Raw genomic sequence first — 20,017 nt, 5'->3', positions numbered from 1 at the left:
GATGTTACAAATATAATGCAATACTCTTGAAGGACCATGAATAAGAAATGACTCCTCTCCCTGCAGAAATTATTAAGTAGGGTCTCAAGTTGAGTGTGTAACTCATACAGACTTTTATAATCTTCATAAATCATTTAAAACAAAATAACATTATGACACCAGGTAGCTTTTTTTAATATACATAAATCTAAGAATGATGTCCATATTCCCTTCCCCCTGAGGCACAGAGGGGTTTAGATCCTCACTTTTTTTTTCAGTTGCTGCATGTGATAGCACCCAAGTACCTGAATTTTCATTAATTAAAAGTCATCACATGTGTGTGCCTGTGCAGGATAACTAGCCAGCAGTGCAACACCACCCCAAACAGCCTGTGACCTGTGGGAATGAGCATTGGCCCAATGCTCATTCCCACAGATTGTTCTGTCTCAAGCCTGTCTGTAACAGATGAACTCAGTGGACTGTCCCCTGTTAGCAACTATTTGGGCAGAGGGGAGAACTATTCACAGACAGGGAAAAGCAGAGGGGAGGAAAGAAAAGTGCTGATGAGTGCAGATCTGGTATTTCATGGAGATTTGAGTACAAAGGACTGTTGATTGCTCTGAATTAACTGTCACCTCTGAGATCTAATCTGACGCAAAGAACAGCTTCATTTGCCCAGGCAGTGAACATATCCGCCTTATTACAAAGATGACTTTAATAAAAGTTGCAGAAAAGTTGCTAAATACATCACTGACATATCAACGTTAGCTGAACATGCACAAAGGTGCTAAATACTCCACTGCTATATCAACACTAGCTTAATATGCACAAAGCTCTTGCCACATAGCAAATATGTCCTAGGTAATGTTATGTACTTTAACTGTCAGAGAGAGAGACTAGCACAGGCTGGGAAAGGCAGATGCAAGCAGGTTAGAACATGGTACAAGGCTGCAGAAAGAACAGGTGGATCCTTTAAAGGGGGAACACACAAAAATGGCAAGAGCAATGGGCAGAAAAAGACATAACTTTCCTGGAATTCTGCCTGGGCCAGTCGCAGTAATTATATGGCAGAACGAACTTACCAGCAGCAATGTTTGTTTTCTGTGCAACAGCCAGGCTGTGGTATACATAATTAGCAAGCAGATGGCTAGAGCCCCACAGAGACCATAGTTTGTGACGACTTTTGCACTCCACTGCTTGTGCCATAACATTTTTTTTAAATAGTACATGTGGCAGGTCTGGGTAATGGTTTAACAGATGCCTCATCTTGGCTGTAGGGCAGCAGATGCAGGAATGTTTCTCTGAGAGACAGGAAGGAGATGCACATGAAGCTATAGATATTCCAGTATGTACAGCCATACATATGTACATATGCTCCTTTAGCCCTGAGAATGCCAGGGATATATAGATTCAATGTGGGTACTCAAGAAGGAGAAGTTATAGAAGACAGAGAACTTATCTGTTCCCATAAGAGCCCAATACTTTGTGGCTAATCCTATACAGTGAATTGACTGGTTTGCTCAGTTTTGGGTACTGAAGACTTTGAATCTGAGATCTGGAGGTCAGATGTTTTACAAAATGCTGGAAGGCTGAAGAGGGACAGGAACAAGGGGCTGTAGTTACATGGGCTCTCTTACAGAAATGTGAAAGGTGCTCAATTAAAAGTTTTATTAGTAACATCCTATGTCTAATATTATTTTTTTATATTTCAGAATATTTTGTATTGATCAAGTACAGTAGTTTTCAAGAACAAAATGCTCAGAGAATTAAACAGGTAAGAATAAACTGGCAAAGAACAGTTATTCAAGACTCTTTGGATATGCTTAGATACAATACTTTTGCAAAAATAAAGTTGTGGGCTGTCATTTAAACCTGCTGTATGTGTCAGCATTAACCTGACCCATGAGTGTAAGCCAACAGGTTCACACAGCTCAGCTGTCTGTGCCCTTAACAGACTGCTCCGACTTTGCTTTTCATCACTAGTTTCTCCTCCTTTCTTTCCAGCTGTATTTTACCTTGATCAAATTTATCTCCTGAAGTTTCACCTTTCTGTGTTCCCCACTTTGGTCAAAGATTTGAGACATAACTGTCTAACCCTTTCGTTAAAATGAGTACACCTAATGTCTAAGTGAGTTGGATAAGAGCACAAATTACAACAAATAAACTCTGAAAATTTGCAAGATTTAAATACTGTGAGCAAGACATTAAAATACGAGGCCATAGCCTTTTAAGGTCCTTCCTTCCAGCTTTCATCTTTTTCTATTAATTTTGAGTAATTTTATGCTTGTAACAAACTGTATTAACTTATCTGCATTACCAGGAAATGTTTTACCTGACAAAGCCTTTTGACCGAGCTCTATTCAGAGTTTTTTCCATCCTACTTCCTGCCCCTCACCCCAGTAACATGCCTCCATCAGCTCAGTATCAATGTCTGAGAGCACTCCTCTAATTCTCAACCAAAGGTACAGGCACTGGCCAATTTTCCAGGAAAGGACACCTTTCCTACATCCCTTAGCTCTCCAAACTTTACATCTCTCAATGTTGTCATGTATGCCCCTCTTTCTGATCCCACATTCTATTTCCAGTTTCCAGCCCTTTCCCATGCCCCATCCTCCATTTGCCTTTCTACGTTCATCTCTCCCTCCCTCCCTCTTCTCCTCCCTCCCTATTTGATTTAATATTCTTTGTCCTTACCTTAGTTCTTCTGTTGTGGGTCTCTTTTAATTGTCACTTAACCATTCTCTTGAATTCCATCACAATTTTGTATAGAACAGGGAGGGATTTATATGCTTTAAAAACCTCTGTGCTGGGCAGGCAGTAAGTATTTCATGCAATGGGAGTTTGACAGATGGTAGAGATGCAGAACAAGTACTCTTAAGCTCTTCTTGCTGTACTTTTGACACCATTAAGTAAAACTCCCCCTTTGGATGCACAAAAGCTGCACTTGAATCATTAAATAGGGCTGCATATGAACAACAAAGTCCAGCTCTCAGAAGAGAGAGAAGGAAAACAACCTCTTCTCTTTGGGTACTTGAAAATGAACCCATTTCTCTGCCAGGTGCAATGCTACTAGCCCCAGTTCATGGGCTGCAATGCAGACTGAGTACAACCTAGTTTAATCAAAAATGAACTGTGAAGAACTGTTCCTCTCATTTGCAAAAATCACTAAGTTTACAACTAACCCCAACCAGTATTAAAAATCATAAGAAAAGAAGAAATGCTAATACTTTAAAATTTGCCACTAAATATTTTTTCTTCAGTTGAAAACACATCACTTTTTTCCCGCCCATTAACTAGGAATTTTCTTCTCTTCTGTGCTACATACTGCAGAAAGTAATTCAGCTGTGTCATTCCAAGCATGAAGTAGAACAAACCACCTGAAATAGTTAATATAATTTAGTGCAAAGCAATTACATCTATTGCCATGAGAAGCATAATTTACTACCATAGGGAAGTGAAAAAGTCCAATATGTCATAGTAAAATGCACTTTAAGCTGCACATAAATGAAACCTTCCTCACATCTCTGCATATTGCTCTTTGGAACGGGGACCAGAGCTCAGGATTACACCTCCCCAGATGACTGACCTGCCTGCTGGGTTACCAAATCTTGCACCTTCATCAGTGCTTACTTTCCCTCTCCAGCAAATCTGCCTCCTCCCCTCCTTCGTGGCACAACCTCAGCAGGCGGCCAAAAAGTGCTGCCATTCACAGCAGCCTCCTGAGATAATAACGGCAGTTACGGTATTGCACTCAAGGGCTCGGGCACATGCAAAGAGAATTTAATGCTTAAGAATTAACACAGCCCCCCAAATGCCAGTCTGGTCCTTCCTGCCCTGTTGCTCCCCCCAGGATGGACACTGAACTTGACCTCTGCAGGGACTGCTGGACCTAAAATGCCAAACTGCCACCCACAATGCAGCCACACACTGTCCTCTGCTGCCTCTCCTCAGGTGTAGCCCTGAGCAGAGAAGAGGGACAAACAGGCATCTAAAAATTCTTCTGCTCTAGAAGCTCACCTGCTAAAAGAATATTTTCCCCTTGGGCCCAGTGCTGTAATCAACGGGCAGTTAAGTGATGGTTTGACTCTGCCTTTGCCCACCTATTTTCATAGAAATTGCAGGTGCCATGTCATCTTCTGAGGAGACTGACAGCACTCTAAAAATGCACTGTAGCATCAAGACTTTCTGTGGACCAAGCAGCCTTCCTCCCATCTGACCTCTGCCTACATGGAGTGCACATCAGAATACGTGGGAAATTTGGGGTATTAAGGATGTGCAAAGATTTATAGTCACTATGGACAAAGGGCTTTTTCTGTGACTGCTTTTCCATTCAGTGCTTTCACTTTAGTTGTCTAAGTCTCACTTCAGATTCACTTTTGTGATTCTAGGATACCTCTGGATTCAAGGACTATGAGGAGGGGTGACTGAAATGTGTTAACTACTTATAGATTGTCTTTGATGACACTGCTATTGTCATTATCTAAGATAGCAAGCCCAGCTCCATTACAAGAACACACTGTTCTTCTTTTAGGTTTAAATTCCGGATTTATACTTTTCCTTCAGAACATATATGTTTTCTTCTTACAAGCTAGATTGTGGTGGCCAAGGGGGCTTCTCCCGGGATGCTTGTTCCGATATGTTAATCTGTCCCAGTTTGGATTCCCCGGTTGGCTGTCAGCCTCTACCCCTGGTCACTCTCCCAGAGCTTCCCCATTGGTCCCCGTTCCCTAGTCCCGCCTTTTCCCTGCCCCCGGACAAAACTGTGGAGCTTTGCGATCATGCTTGTGTTTGCCTCTGCAACCTTTGGAAGTGTAGAGGCAGTAAATGCTCCTGCCGGAGCGCACGCAAATGCCCTTCTCGACTCTTTGCTACCGACTGTAACACTGAACCCACCCGTGCTTCTGGGGGGGCACGCGGGACCCCACGGATCCAGGCAGGGACAGCATTACTAGATATACTAGAAGACTTTAAAAAAGAAAAAAAATCTTGTTTATAAAACTTCCCTGAAGTCTCTTTTCCCAAACGTCTGCCTGGTAGAGGTGACTTGGCCCTAATATGCCATATTTTTTCTCTGTTAGCAAAGCAAGGAACAAATCTAGAAGAAATCTCAGATTACAAATCTGAATTATGCCCAGCTTTCAAGGCTGCAGACATTTTGCTGTTTAATACTTTTCAGTTCAGGATTTCAGCACTGGTCTCTCACAGAAGCAAATGCATACTGTGGTCATTATGCCTTTCACTAAATACCAACTGGCTGCATTTAAACTATGGAAAATGGAAGTGCTGCCAGTTGCTTGCTATGTGTCCCTCTCTCCATACCTTGATTTCCATGGCCCAACTGGTATTGATGACCGAAGGAAGATGCTGTGGCAACATCCTTTTGTTGGCTGATCACGGAAAGGACTGTGGGCTGATCATGGATCACACTTTGGCTTCCTCACAGCAACGAAATCAAGCCAACAATGATTTATTGAATGAAAAGGAAAATCTGACTATGTCCTTTACTGTTCTAATTACAAATCTTAATTTTAAAAAGTAAGAAACCCACCAAAATCACTGATGAAAAAATATAAAACTCAAATAGCTGCTATCAAATACCTTATATTTATTTCATAAATGACAAAAAGCCCCACTAATGAGCAATAAATTGTTTATTCAAAAACATCTATACAAAATAACACTCTTGGAGATACACACTTTTACATTTTTAAAGTGCATCTCTTCATTGCTACAATATTTGATTTGCTAATTTACACTGTACATTCATAATTTATAAAAAAAATAATTGGTGAATATTTTTCCAGTTGGATGCTAATAACAGTGACAGGGAGCACATATTCCATTGTAGAAATCACTTTTTAAATGTGTACATATACAAACTATTCATATCCAGGTTTAAAGACAATACTGTGACAATAGCAAGAATATCACTAGAAAGTGGAATTACGGTATACTGTACGATAATAGATTCTTGTTATAAAAGGTTATTTAAAAGTGCAAAATATATACACTCTGCCTTAATATTACTTCCTAGTTTAATTTTTACTACTTATTAAATCCCTTTCTGACTTCCTGAACAGATAAAATTACAGTAATTTTACACTATGCAAATCTATAATCATGCACATGTTGCAAGGCTGCATTTCCAGTAAAAAAAGAACAAAGGCAAAGCTGTACACACAAAAAAATGCTGTGTTTCAGATGTCTTTTTTAATTTGCCAACTGAAATACATAAAATGCGTAGTAAAATATATAATGAATACCATTTAGATGTGAAACAGTATGAGTATGAAAAATTTTTGTTCATTTTATTTTGATTGTTACGAGATTACCTTCAAGTAGTTTCCTATACTGATGATCACATGTATGGCCTCATTTTGTTGCATTTTAGCCCTCAGTACAACCTTCCTCCAAAAAGGAAAGGAAACTGCAACATGTAAAACCCTAAAGAACTTCGACAAACATTTAATTACCATGTGGTGAAGATGAACAACATTCAGACAGTCTCTATGTGTCTGTATAGAATTTTGGCACCTCTTTAGGTTTGGCTCTGTTATGAACTGCTGAACTAATGCATTTTTAGGACAGAGGTAGTGAACTGTCAGGAAACATTTAATAAGGTTAGTTACTGGCTGCAACAGACCATACTAATTCAAATGTTCTTCAAAAAGAATGTCTGAGTTCATGTTGTGTAAAGTTTTAGAACTGAAAATCTTGTGCTAATTACCCGCTGTGGATCACTTTTTTCCCTGTTCCATAGACTGCAATATACTTGATTGTTCAAAACTTATGTCAATTACTGAAGAGAAGATGATCTTTCCCTTTGAATAAAGATTTACAGGGTATAAATGAGAACAAATGGCAGAAAGAGGGGAATACCTGAGTATTAATGTCACCAGTGATTATTTAATCTTAGAGCCCTGAGTTCTTAGGGAATTCTGCCAATGCCCACTGACTTTCAAAGGCGTGTCTGGAAGTGGTTTGAAACATTTCCAATAGTGTCTACATATCTTTTTCTTCTTTGGGTGAAAAAAAACCCCAAAACATTAAAAGGAATTTCTGAAATTTACACCTTTTTTTCCATGGACAACAGTAGGCAGGAGTCAGACTAATGACACATTGAGGGTTACTGATCAGAATATGAACCAGCTTTGGACATCATTGTCAGTGATGCTCATACACTGGAGAAAAGCACAGATTTAATTAAAAATCTCCACACTTCTCCTCCATCATATATTCTTGCAAGTTTTCACCAAGAAGTGTCAATTGCCTTTCACTTTGCAAACAAGATTGCATGATGGAGGGGAGGAGAAGCAATGGCTGCATATTTCAAACTGATTATTTTGGGATGGAAATTCCCACAGATGTACTGTGTGGCTCAGCTGCTGATGGTGCTTGCCACCCACACTGGATAAACTGCAATGTTTAAGACAGTAATTCCTGGAAATATTGATACAAAAGTACATGTGGGAATGCTCTTCATACAAATTTCAAGGACACATAAAAACTAGCTTTCTCAAATAAAAAGTAAAGTAGCTTTCCCTTCTTTTCACTTAGCACTTTCAGAAAGAATAAAGTCATCTCCATTTTTTACAGCTAAGTATAACCTGAGAACATTCTGAGAACCTTAAATTCCCTATTTTAAATCATAAGTGATATATAGATTGTTAGCTCTATCAACATAAGTCATTGGTCATGTTTCTATCAAAACAGGACTAATACTCAACTAATATACTACAAAATATGCCAAAATACTTAAATTAAAATTAACCCCCCAAATGTTATTGCAAAATGTTTATTTTTTTTTAAATTTAATTTCCAGTGGACACAAAGATAAATACAGATCTGAGCATCTAACATCATAAATTGCTATTCCCTTTTTAAAACTAATCATGGCTTATATAACAAATATAAATATTTTTACATGTAATGGAATAAAGAGAATGCAATAATCATGAATAATTAATCATTTATGTACCTGATAATGTCATGTCAGTGTAAAAATTTGAAATAACTGACATTTTGCATTGTCAATATAGTAAGCTATCAGAAAATTCCAAACAGGGCTAAACTCCTATCTCCATCTGTCTTTGAGAGATTTAAGAATTCTAAAATATTGGTTGCAAATAAGAAGTTTTGATTAAATTGATTAAGAGAACACAAAATTTGATTTCCAGAGGCACTAGACCAGATATGAAAAAAACCCTACCACTCAAGGATGCTTGGTGAAAAAATACAGTAAATGGCAGAAATATGTCTAGTGTTCTCACCTGCTGTGAGAACAGTGAAGGCAGAGGAATGAGATGAGAACATTTTCAGTGACCAGCAGTGATTTGACCTCTTGGAGAATGGAACTGCATCCTCTGAGAGAATGTTTATAATGTTCTCCAAAATTCATAATTAATATTGTAATCTGATGAACAGGGCAGTGAGTTATACATTTACACTCTTCAAGAAGAGATACATAAAGTACTTGCACTTGCAAAATCACTCACTAGCCCAAAACAAAAGCCGAAAACTGAAGATTTCACTTTCTCTGATAGGACCACTGTTCCATAACAATTGAGTAGTATTTCTCCTCTCACTGTGCAAGGAATTGTTGAATAATTCTCTTTTCCTGCTCTCCACGTTTGTAACTGTGTATGCTGCCTACTCTGGTCTGCATAACAGCTTCTCAGGACTCAGCATATTCCCGAGCATCTGGCTCCATGCTGTTCCAGTCGATATCATTAGTTTGCTTTTTTTGTTAGTTTTCTGTTCACATCCCAAGTTTTTCACTTGAGAGAGTGCCTTTACAGTTTAAATATATTTTTCCCCACCACTGAATTAATATTTAAAATTATTTTTAAGTATTAGTGATGTAACTAACTGTTTATAGAGCAGAGCATGTGGTCCTGCTCTTTATTTCAAACACTGCCACAGCTATGGCATAAAGAAAATGATTCAACAGTAGTAAGTTAGCCATGTGTAAAAGGTGGTTAGAAGCACTTATATGTGCTTTTGCAGAGCTTTGTGTTCTACAGACAAGAGCCTTGTAAATGCAGCTATCTCATTTACAAGATGGTTTTTACATGTTTGCCTTTCTCACTGTAATCACATATTGCATCACAACTACTGTTTTCTCACAAAAAAGTTAAATATATAAATACTAAATGTTTGAAATTAAATGATAAGTCACTCCAGTAGCCTGGTCTCTAATTATATACTTAAAGGTGAACAAGAGATAACTGCACAAATTCTAGGCAGTGAATTAGCCCAGCTCTAAGTCTTTGGCATGAACTGGCACCATTTTAAACAGTGGTGGGTGCTGTGATCATCACAGTAATGAACAAGCTGAGGATGCTCAGCTAAAATCATGGAATCATATGGAACCAAGATGATCAGGAAACACAAATAGAAAGAAGAGATTCAGGCACCTCTCATTTTCAGTACTTCCTAACAGTGAATTTGCTTCTGCCCTGTTCTGCAGTATGGGAATTTTTAATGAAAAAAGGGTATTTCTCAGTTTCTGACTGGTCACCCCTAAAGCTCCACTGTTATATAAAACAGAAGAACTTGGAAACATCCACATAATCCAGGGCCTGTTTTCTGAAATGAAGTGTGGTGGCAGGAAAACTGACAGGCTGAGAATTCCCCAAGTGCTGGATCCCAAAGCCTCAAGTCTCTGCCGTCTGGACTTGGGCAGATTGATTGCTGGTTGGGAGGTATTGCCAGATGCACAACAGTTGTGCTGGCATGCATGGAAATCTACTTTGTTAATTCATCCCAGTAAGTACTCTTCCAAATTCAGCTTATAATTCATGTTAGGGTATCAGAAAAACTTTTGTTTGTGGAGGCAGAACAATTCAACAAGGGAAAAAAGCCAACAAGTGACGACTCAAAAAAGTACAAGAAAAAAATCAAATGAGTATATGTTTCTCTATAAATATTGATCTTCCTTTTCCTCACAACAGTTGAGAATCATATCTTCGTTTCACCCTGTGTGTGTAGAAGATGGGCTGAGGTCATACCTGCTTGCTAGCACCTTTAAACTGCTTGCAATCCCATTTGACTAACTCATGGAGGCTTGGGGGAACGTAGAAAATATTTAGGAACACTGTCCTAAATGAAAGGGTTTTTTTCCCTTTAAGATAGCTTTTTGAAGAAACATAGAAACATTTAGGTTGGAAAAGAATATTTTCCCATTTTTTTTGTTTCAGTTTTGATTCAAGGAAGAAAAGATTTTTCTTCTAGGTCTAAACATAAAACTTCTTCACTCTCAAAAATCTGAGACAAAATGCATATAAGAGATGATGGCTCTTTGCTATCTGACACAGCAGCATAGGGAATGTGCAGGACATAGGGCTTGCAGGAGTAAGTGGCAATGGCTCTGGATAAAGACACAAATGAGTCAGGCATGCATTTAAAGAGAGAAACATTAAGCAATGATGCAGCTGAACAGGCAGATGCTTTAAATGACCTCTCACATTTGAAAATGTGACAATACTACAGCTTAAAATATGACTTTCCTACACTGCATAATTATGTTGCCATGAGTACAAAATAAATGGCTCATTTTGATATGATTAGAAATCCTTAGTGTTTAAAAACATAAAGATAGCTTTCAATAGATTTTTCAAGTGCATCAGCTATGCTTATTTTCTTCTACTCTTAATGCAACTACTTGCTTGCTCTAACCACCCTAAGAATATTTTGCAGAAAATTTCCTATATTTTCCATTTACTTTCAAACCAACCACTGAAGCACACTTCTAGTGGGTCTAATCTATTTGACCTGGGAAGTCCCAGGATAGATTCACAGACAAGCAACCATAGGTAATCAAGCTTAATGATGACTTCCACTCATCGGCTGAGGCACAGCAATCATTTATATGCACACTCCCAGCTGCCTGCAGTTATTAACTGAAATATGCTCAGTGGACAACTGTGAAGGTCTAGGAATTAAAAGTGAGTGCCTAGTGTGAGTAGATTGTTGTACACTTAGCAATTTTCATATGGGGTAATCTAAATAATCACACATAATACTAGAACAGCTAGATCTATTTCCCACGGCAAGATCTGCTCACCAAGGGGGAAGCAGATTATGGAACCCTGTTTCTTGAGCTGCCTGTGAAGAAACCCCCAAGGACATGTAACAGTTTGAATTCTCACTGTTCTAACTAGAGTTCACAGAGGTACTACAGTTTTATCAACACCTAAGCAAAGTCTTGCTTGACCAACCTGATATCCTCTTATGACAAAGTGACCTGCTTAATTGATGAGGGAAAGGCTGTGAATGTATAGTCTAGTCTATCTAGACTTCAGTGAAGTGTTTGACAACATCTCCCACAGCATCCTCTTAGAAAAACGGGCTGCTGGCAGCTTGGATGGGTAGGCTCTTCAAAGAGTAAAAAGTGGCTGGCTGGCCAGGCCAGAGGGCTGTGGTGAATGGAGCTGAATCCGGTTGGCAGCTGTCCTCAGGGCTCAGCATTGGGGCTGGTCCTGTTTAACATCTTCACTGAAGACCTGGACATGGGGCTTGAGTGCACCCTCAGTAAATTTGCAGATGATGTCAAGTTGGGTGGGAGGGAGCATTGATTTGATTGAGGGCAGGAAGGCTCTACAGAGAGACCTGAACAGACTCCATCAGTGGGCTGAGGACAACTGCAGGAGGTTCAATAACGTGAAAAGTCCTGCATTGGGGCACAACAACCCCCTGCAGTTGTTGGGGGAGGAGTGGCTTGAGAGCTGTTCAGCAGAAAGGGACTTGGAGGTGCTGGTCAACAGCATGAGCCAATGTGTGCCCAGATGGCCAAACGACCAATGGCATCCTGGCCTGTATCAGCAACAGTGTGGCCAGCAGCATCAGGGCAGCGATCGTCCCCGTGTACTTGGCATTGGTGAGGCCACACCTTGAGTACTGCATTCAGTTTTGCTCCACTCACTTCAGAAAGGATATTGAGGTACTGGAGCATGTCCAGAGAAGGGCAGTAAGGCTCCTGACAGGACTAGAGAACATATCTTGTGAGGAACAGCTGAGGGAGCTGGGTTTGTTTAGTCTCAAGAAGCAGAGACTCAGGGGGGCCTCGTCGCTCTCTACGACTCCCTGAAAGGAGGTTGTAGTGAGGTGGGGGTCAGTCTCTTCTGCCCTGCCTGCGGTGAGAGGACAAGAGGAAATAACTTTAAGCTGAGATAGGTGAGATTCAGATTAGATATTAAAAAAAAAATTTCACTGTTAGGGTCACCAGGTATTGGAATAGGTTGCCCAGGGAGCTGGTGGAGTCACTGTCCCTGGAGGTGTTTATAAGAGGAGTCGGGACCTGGTGTTGGGTGATGTGGTTTAGTGGTTACAGTCGTAGTGCTGGGTGGGTGGTTGGACTTGATGATTTTGGGGATCTCTTCCAACCTTGATGACTCTGTGACTCTATGATTTTACCTTACACTGGTTAATAGCCCTGTTATCTTTTTTGTGGGTGTTTAAAATACATAATCTGCTTGTTCTTTGTTAGATGGAAGTTCTCTGATGGAAAATGCTACAGTCTTGTAGGATTGCAGATTGCAATTAGTACACAGTGAATGCTGCTGTGTTATAGTGTCAGGTACTAGAGTTCAGCTTTTAAAGTCTGGTATACGATGCTTTAAAATGAGAGAGATGAGAGGTCTGTCTACACAAGAAAGTTTGTGAGGAGTCGAATTAGTCTGGGAAATTCCTTCCTATGTTGTTTTTACTGGTGCCTGGCTTTTCCAGGTGATAAAAAGCTTAGCTAGACACAAATTGGTAGTTCTTAGGTCCACATGGTTTGCAAAACATCTTAATATAAAAAACCCCCTACATGTCTGATACCAAAATATTCCCTCTTCCTTATGCTATCGAAATGTTCCTAGTTTTTCCAAGGTTTAATGAAACATCCTTTCCCTCAGTTGCAATTTTATTTGCAGTTCAGATAATTAAAGTAGATCTGCACACAGTTCTGGCAATTTCCAAATTCTGGTGTCAAAGAATAGTGTACAGTTACATATCCTATATATGTACTTATGAGGTTATTTCACACAGTTTGAATTCTTAATTTTTGATTTTGGACTGGACCTTTTCCACAGAGACATAATTCTGGGTGTGTTTTGAATGTCAGAATTAAAAAGGAATGTGGGAAAAAGAAAAACAGCATGGAGCATGCAACTAAAAATTCCAAGTAGCATGGAGCATGCAACTAAAAATTCCAAATGTAACTTCTCATTTTTTATCAAAAAAAAAAAAGACGAAGAGAAAAAATAACACCAATGAAGCAAATTGTTGGAGAGCTACAGAGATTCTGTATGATGAGAATGTAACTGTAAAAGATGAGATGAGAATGTAACTGTAAAAGAACAAAGTTCGATTGATTTTTTTGAAAGAACTATGACAAATGAAAACAGTGTATAATCTTTCAGAAAAATGACCTTGATAAAATGGTATGATAGATCTAAGGGTAGTGTTATTGCAGATTAAAAACACTACAAAAATGAAGCAATTGATTTGCAAACATTAGGCAAAAATGGGACCCACTCTTAGACACAGTCTAACAGGCATTTTCAGCCTGTTGGAAAAGTAGTGCAGCTTTGGATGGTAGAGAATATACTGTGCTTATTGAAAATAATTTTGAAAAATAACACCTATACCTTACCTACTTGCCTGTATTGTTACAAAACAAAATATCAGTTACGTCAAACTAAGAGAACATTTTCTTTGAAGGCAGAGGAGCTAAGCAATTCTCAGTGAAAAGAACCACTTGGTGACTGGCCATGCTATTTAAATAAAGAAAAAAAAACCCAGGAAACCTATGTGTCTCTAAGATAGATTAAGTAAAATCACAAGAAAACATGCCATATAAATGGATTTACTACTGATGAAAGGCATATGTTGTGGAAGTCTGTATACTAATTAGCATGGCAAAGACCTACTACACTGCTGTGCATACTATGACATACCAGACAAAACTGAAGTATGGTGCAAGTTTTCCCAAGAGGAAAATCAGTAAAAGATCTTCATGATTAAAGCAGAGAAAACTTGTTTACATCCTTTTCATATGAGCATTCAGGAACTGTCTTTTTTAGGATAATTTCCTGATTGCAATTGCAGGTATTTCTCTACAGGATATAAAACACTGAGTAAAAAATTTATTAAGAAATTAGAAGGAAATTAAAAAATATTGAGGGAATAGAAATAGTGTAGCAACAAAAGGCATTAGAAACACTTGGCTTTATAGAATTAGGGTGACATATTGTAATGAAACGAAAGAATATTAAGAGTATTTTGAGATATTAGTATAATTCTAAAGTGCAAAAGAAAACAACAAGCAAATAAACTCAGGGAGATTATTTGCAGGACTGGGAAGAAATTAACTCTGTGTAACTGACCAGGAACCCAGAATCTGATGCTGTCAAAAGAGCATTTTTTACCTACTGTATGGAGTAAGTTAACTGAAATTCCTCAGTGCCTTGGTCCAAAGGAAGGTGAAGGGCAAATTAACTGTAAGTTTGGTTATGAATCTGATTACTTTTCCTTTCATCCTGCTATGATTATGTCAGTGATGGGGAGAAATAAATCTATAATAATTCTACAAATGCTGATAAAAACATCATTGACTGGAATGAAGGACTGAAGCCCAGAAACGTCTGTGACATTCAACTCTGCAGTCATTTGGATATCACTGTTTCATACGTCTCTCTGGCTGCACACATTTCCCCTTTTGAGTTTTGTGAAAGCATCAATATATCTCAAGAACCATGATGTGATAGTGCTAGTAAATGCTGGGGCTTTTGTGGAAGCCACTGTGCTTTTAGTTATAGGCAAATGAGGAAAACTCTTGCCTTGACTCTAAAGATTCTTCATTGTATTGAACACAGTTAGAGTACAAGACAGATACAAATCATAGCACTTCTCCAACTCTTAGTGTGAAAAATTTAAGAAACAGCTTTTTCCAGTCTTATCCAGCAATAAAACACACTGGTTCAGTAAAGGACTTCTACTTTAAAACATAAAGTTTTTTTCCCTAAAGCCAATTAAATATTCATATTCACTCAGCCAGGGAATACTTGTCTGTCTTCTGTACAAAAAGAAAACAGTGAGCTGATTATGTACTCTGCTTATGGATGTTGTAGGGTAGTAATTTAGCTCAGTTCTGAATGTTAATTGAACAAAGTGCTTAAAGACACAGTAGAATGTCTTTAATATTTTTTTTATGAGTAGCTCTGTGTTCCAAGAGTCAGTGCATCCCCTGAGACATAGAACTCACCTATGAATTAATACAATTTCTACTGCCGCATTTTAGAAATTTTTTCTACTAAGCCCCAGGTAGTAACTGCTAGCTGGACAAACAAGCTAAGACTTTTTCTTCACTACCCTCTGTCAGTTAAATGGGATGACAAACTTCTGATTTAAATTTCATTCACTTCAGGATTGTTTTATTTTATTCTCATAATCCTGCAACATTGCTCATGATTGCTACTTTTTATTGCATTGGTATATAAATACGATATTAAACCTATCTATTGAAAACAGAGCTGTCAAAAATCTGTGTGGTAGAATAGCTTGTTGATGGAGAAAGATGCCTTCTCAGAATATGATTTAAGCCACTGGTTTTAGGCATCTATTGCAAGAGGGAATAAAGCACTCCTTGGATTTGCTGGTTTCTATCCACTGGTTATGGGGTTGAGACCAGATGATTAACACAGACCAGACACCTCATTGCTACATTAATTCCTTAATAAGCATCAAGTATGATATTTGCATCATAGTTGGGAATTTAGAGACTTGTAAAAACCTATCAGCAAGTTAGCCTAGAAATATAAAAGAAGTAATGTTTCAAGAATAATTGGTAGTGAGGAAAGAAAAATAAAGTTCTTCTTACATTTAATTCCTTTACCTGCTTGGTTGTCTTGCAATCCTAGAGATCTATGCAGCTAAGATGCTTCTGCCCCCACAGCTCCTGATGTGTAGACTTGCACAATATATCATGTCTTTGCACTGAAAAAAGTCTGTGATCCATTTAAACTAGAGGTTGGAATACCTGCATAAGTGCAACTTGTACAGGGCATCATGACAGCCATTCCAAAAAAAAAGATTACAGCTTTCGGCCCAAATAGTTCTGAGTTTGATTCCCTACTGAAAAGTCAGCAGTTTTTTCAGGGGGAATAAATCCCTTAAGTGACCATGTAGGCAGCTGTGCACCAAGTGAATATTAGAAAAGAAAAGTATTTTTCTTTCTCTGTTTATTAGTTAAAATCGTGTATCTTTTTTTCAGGCAAAGTCCTGTATAAGTCACTGGGACTTAAAATAGCAGTGGATTTTAGCTCATGTCCATGGAATTTGATAACTTCAAATTTCATGAGAATATTTTACTTAAGAATTTTTTTTGGTTGAACCAGATTAGAATACTTTTTTGATTTCATCTTGCATGGTACACAAATCCGTTTTACACTTAATAAATTTACTACAAGGTCTTTTAGTTCACATAAGATAATTGCTTCTCTACATGCTTCAACACAAAAGTACCTAACATTTTTGAAGCATAGGTTAAGAAAAAAAATACATGATTACATGATACATTTTACATTTTTTCTTTGCAGTCTTTAACTATTCAGCATCCATAACTCAGTGAATGGCAATTCAAAGTAAGAGAACTACACTGAAAGATGAATTTCCTGATGAAGTTCCAAAAATGAGTCAAATTAGTTCCAAGAGGTATTATTAGTGTGCATACCTAAGTGAAGGAGTTTTTTAAGATTTCAGTGTCTGTCTGTCTGTCCATCCCTCCCCTGCTTCCATTTTTGCAGTGCTTTGTTCCATTCCTCATGCACTGGAAAGAGGGACAGAAATCACCACTTTGCCTCTCATGAGAGCATGGAGAAAAGTGCTTCCTTCCTAACATTCACCCTCTCTGCCCTGAAGAAGCTTACTGGAGGACAGAGGCAAACTATGTTAAAAGAAAATCAACAACAGAAGTAAAAAGCAGAAAAATTGCATTGCCATTATACACACCTCACTTTGAGCACTGTGATAGAGGAGATACTCAGGTGGGGAGGAAAGTGCTATAAAATACTGACAGTATTTTGATAGAAGCATTTATCGAGATGTACTGAAAAAGAAATTCAGGCAGTTTTAATTTCTGCTTAGGCCACTACAAAGATCAGACTACCCATTAAAGGTTTTGTGGAAAAGGCAGGCCTTGTCTGAAGTAACTTATGAATTAATGTTGTTCAGATATAATACAGGATTTTAGATGAATGGTTGCAAAATTTGTCAGAGCTTACTCTTCTTCCCCCAGAAAATTACTTTTTAAGCTTCAGACCTACTGGCTCAAGGTTGAGAATCATTTTGAAATACTTTTTCTAAGATCTTAACCTTAGAAGAATTCAGTCAGATTTCCACAACTTGAGCTTTGGATCAGCACAGACTCCATATAATAGTTCTGGGCTTTATGATTACAGGCAAAAATAAAACTAAATATTATAGTTCAGATTAAGTCAGTGAAACGCTCTGGTAACATCTAAATTTATAACTAAAATTGTCAGGGCCTGTTTTTTATCCTTGAGGCCATCTGGTACAGCCTGGCCACATTCCCTCTATTAAATGCTCTGGTGTTTTCAACAGGGTAGTACAACCAAGCTATGCACTGAGAAGAGAGCTGAACTGACTTTAGCTTGATTGTGAATAGGATTTTTCTGCAGATTTTAATCATGGTAGAGCAAAAATGCCAGAAATTAATCATCAGTATGATTCAAGTCCAGTGCCTAAGTCCAGGCTGTACCACTCCTTAATTTGTAAGTCATGATGAGCCTTGTTCTGATTTAAATCAACAGTACTACACATTTGCTCAAAATAACATTTGTAGATGGGATTATTTTTAGTCTTTTAACCAAGTCTTGGGTTTAAATAAAGGCATAAAGATAATTTGGAATTACAGAGACTATCCTGTTTTTACTCATTTCTAATCAGAAGCAGCTATCTTGATTTTGTGATGGTGCCCAATTTTATAACTGTGTTTGTATGCTTCCTTCCCCAGCCTGCTGTTTATGGTGCTGCTGTAGCAAATGGTTCTCTCTTCCTACTACATATTCAATTCTGGTACACCTTTGTCTCCCTAGAAAAAAATAAAGGAAAACAATACACAAATACATAATGAGGTAGTAAGACTAAAGCTTAGTATATCACAAGTATGTAACAAAGAATATTAAAATTTGTTTTATGATCTCTCATTTGACATTCCAGCTGCCTAAAGCAGGTGTCTTCTGCCTCAGCCTGCGATTCCTAAGGGATGACTGTGGAAGGTATCTACCAGCAGATCTATTTGTGAATCCTACTGTTTTCCTATTTTGAGAAATGAGGTGAAATGTGGTGCAAATACTCAAAACTTTAACAGAGAAAAATATATGCATGATATATGATCCACGTTCTGAAGGCAATGACAAAATAATATGCTGTACTGACCATTAAAAATTTGACAAAGAAACATAAGCAACCGAAAAAAATTGGGATTGCAACATTTTCAAATATGAGGTATATGACTAAGAAATGCAAGGTGTTGTGGAAGTCCTACACAGCCTATATAACAGCTGAGTAATTAGCAATCCATTAGCTTTTCCCAGACTCTGGCAACTTCCTCAAAAAACTGGCCTTTATTCCCTGCCTTGAGACTGCTGCAGAATGTGAAAGAAAGGAAAAAGCAAGTGAGCTAATAAGGATCTGCAAGTTCTTCATTAAAAATATGTTTGGAGAATTATTTCTAAAATACAATGCTAAATTTCAGAGGATGAATTTATAAGAATTTTTTCTCTAATATTCTTTGAGATTGATTTGGACATACAGAAGAAAACTACTGTTTTCTTACAACAGTTGTAATAACAAAAACAGTAGCTCATCAGAAGACTAAAAGAGTTCAGAAATTCCATTAAATAAACAACAAAATAACTTAAAATCAGCATAAGCAACTTAATTTAAGAGATTTGAAGGTGCTAATGAAAAAGTGCACTATCCAGCTGCTTTGGAAAAAAAACCCCATAATGCTCTTTTTGAATAGCAGAATTTTTTTGGTAGAAATGAAAGATTATTTAATAAACTAGGCTTCATTTATTTTAAGGTTTTATTACAGTATTTGGGGAGATATGTTAGTTTATAATCACATGATTCTTAAAACTTTAAGTCTATATGTCTGACTGTAGTACCAGTTCAGTACTGCTGGTATAGTTTTCTACTGTAACTACCATGTTAGTATTGAACTTTGTCCACGGGAAAATATTAGAAAAACAAAACTGAATTAGTTCTGCAATTTTTCATCCTGCAGAAACTGTGACATTTCTAATTGTTCATGCTAATAAACTGAATTGAGAACTGATTGTAAGAAAGATATTCTAATGGAATGTTAAAACCTCAGAAAATACCATGAGCTGAAAATAAAAAAGAAAGCTGAGAATTAAAAGAAGCATTTTAAATTAATGCATGTTCAAGAAAGAAAAGTTTTGATTTTTTTTAGAAATAAAAGAAATGTAAAATTGAGATGATGTATGTTAAAAATACTCTATTGGCTATAAAGATTTATTTAAAAATAATAAAATATTTATCATATTTTCTAAATATTGTTTTACCAAGTGTTAGCACTCCTACTATGCCTCATCGCAAACAACACTGGAACCCTAAACAACACTGGAATTACAAGCACAGTCTGCACTGTTCAAATTAATTTCTCTATGGATGACACTTAGAAACGAGTAATCCTCCTGGCAGGACAAAATCACCTGCGTTAGGCACTTTATTTGTGCCTATGCTTTAGATGGACAGATAAGCATCCATTTGAAGTAAGTGCCTATGGCCTCACTGCAGTCTGCCAAGACAGCTTAAGACCTGAAGGAGAGAACTTAGCTGACTAAACTTAAGCACTGAGTTTATGTAAAAACACTCCTCACTTGAGACCTTTCAAAGGCACCAACCTCTTTTCATTAGGATACAGTAACTTTAGGCTTTTACTTTAGCAGGACACTTGACAAGACTCCTAAAATTTAGAGAGGACTTTGATGAATTCACTCCT

At 37.7% G+C, this 20,017-nt stretch overlaps 1 protein-coding gene across 1 annotated transcript in view; it reads right to left on the bottom strand.

Annotated features, from left to right (window-relative positions):
• TPO (thyroid peroxidase) overlaps positions 1-11,932 on the bottom strand; it is a gene marked incomplete at both ends in the record, with an annotated part of 58,104 nt that extends 46,172 nt beyond the window's left edge. Inside the window, one exon of the mRNA XM_082276773.1 lies at positions 11,776-11,932. Within this exon, the coding sequence (XP_082132899.1) occupies positions 11,776-11,932 (157 nt within the window). The remainder of the gene's footprint in view (positions 1-11,775) is intronic.
• Positions 11,933-20,017: the final 8,085 nt, after the last annotated feature.

Source organism: Coloeus monedula (genome assembly GCF_965178545.1).
Source record: "Coloeus monedula genome assembly, chromosome: 2".
Lineage (NCBI taxonomy): Eukaryota > Metazoa > Chordata > Aves > Passeriformes > Corvidae > Coloeus > Coloeus monedula.
The sequence above is the reverse complement of the archived record's forward strand: the minus strand, read 5'-3'. Positions and strand labels throughout refer to the sequence as shown.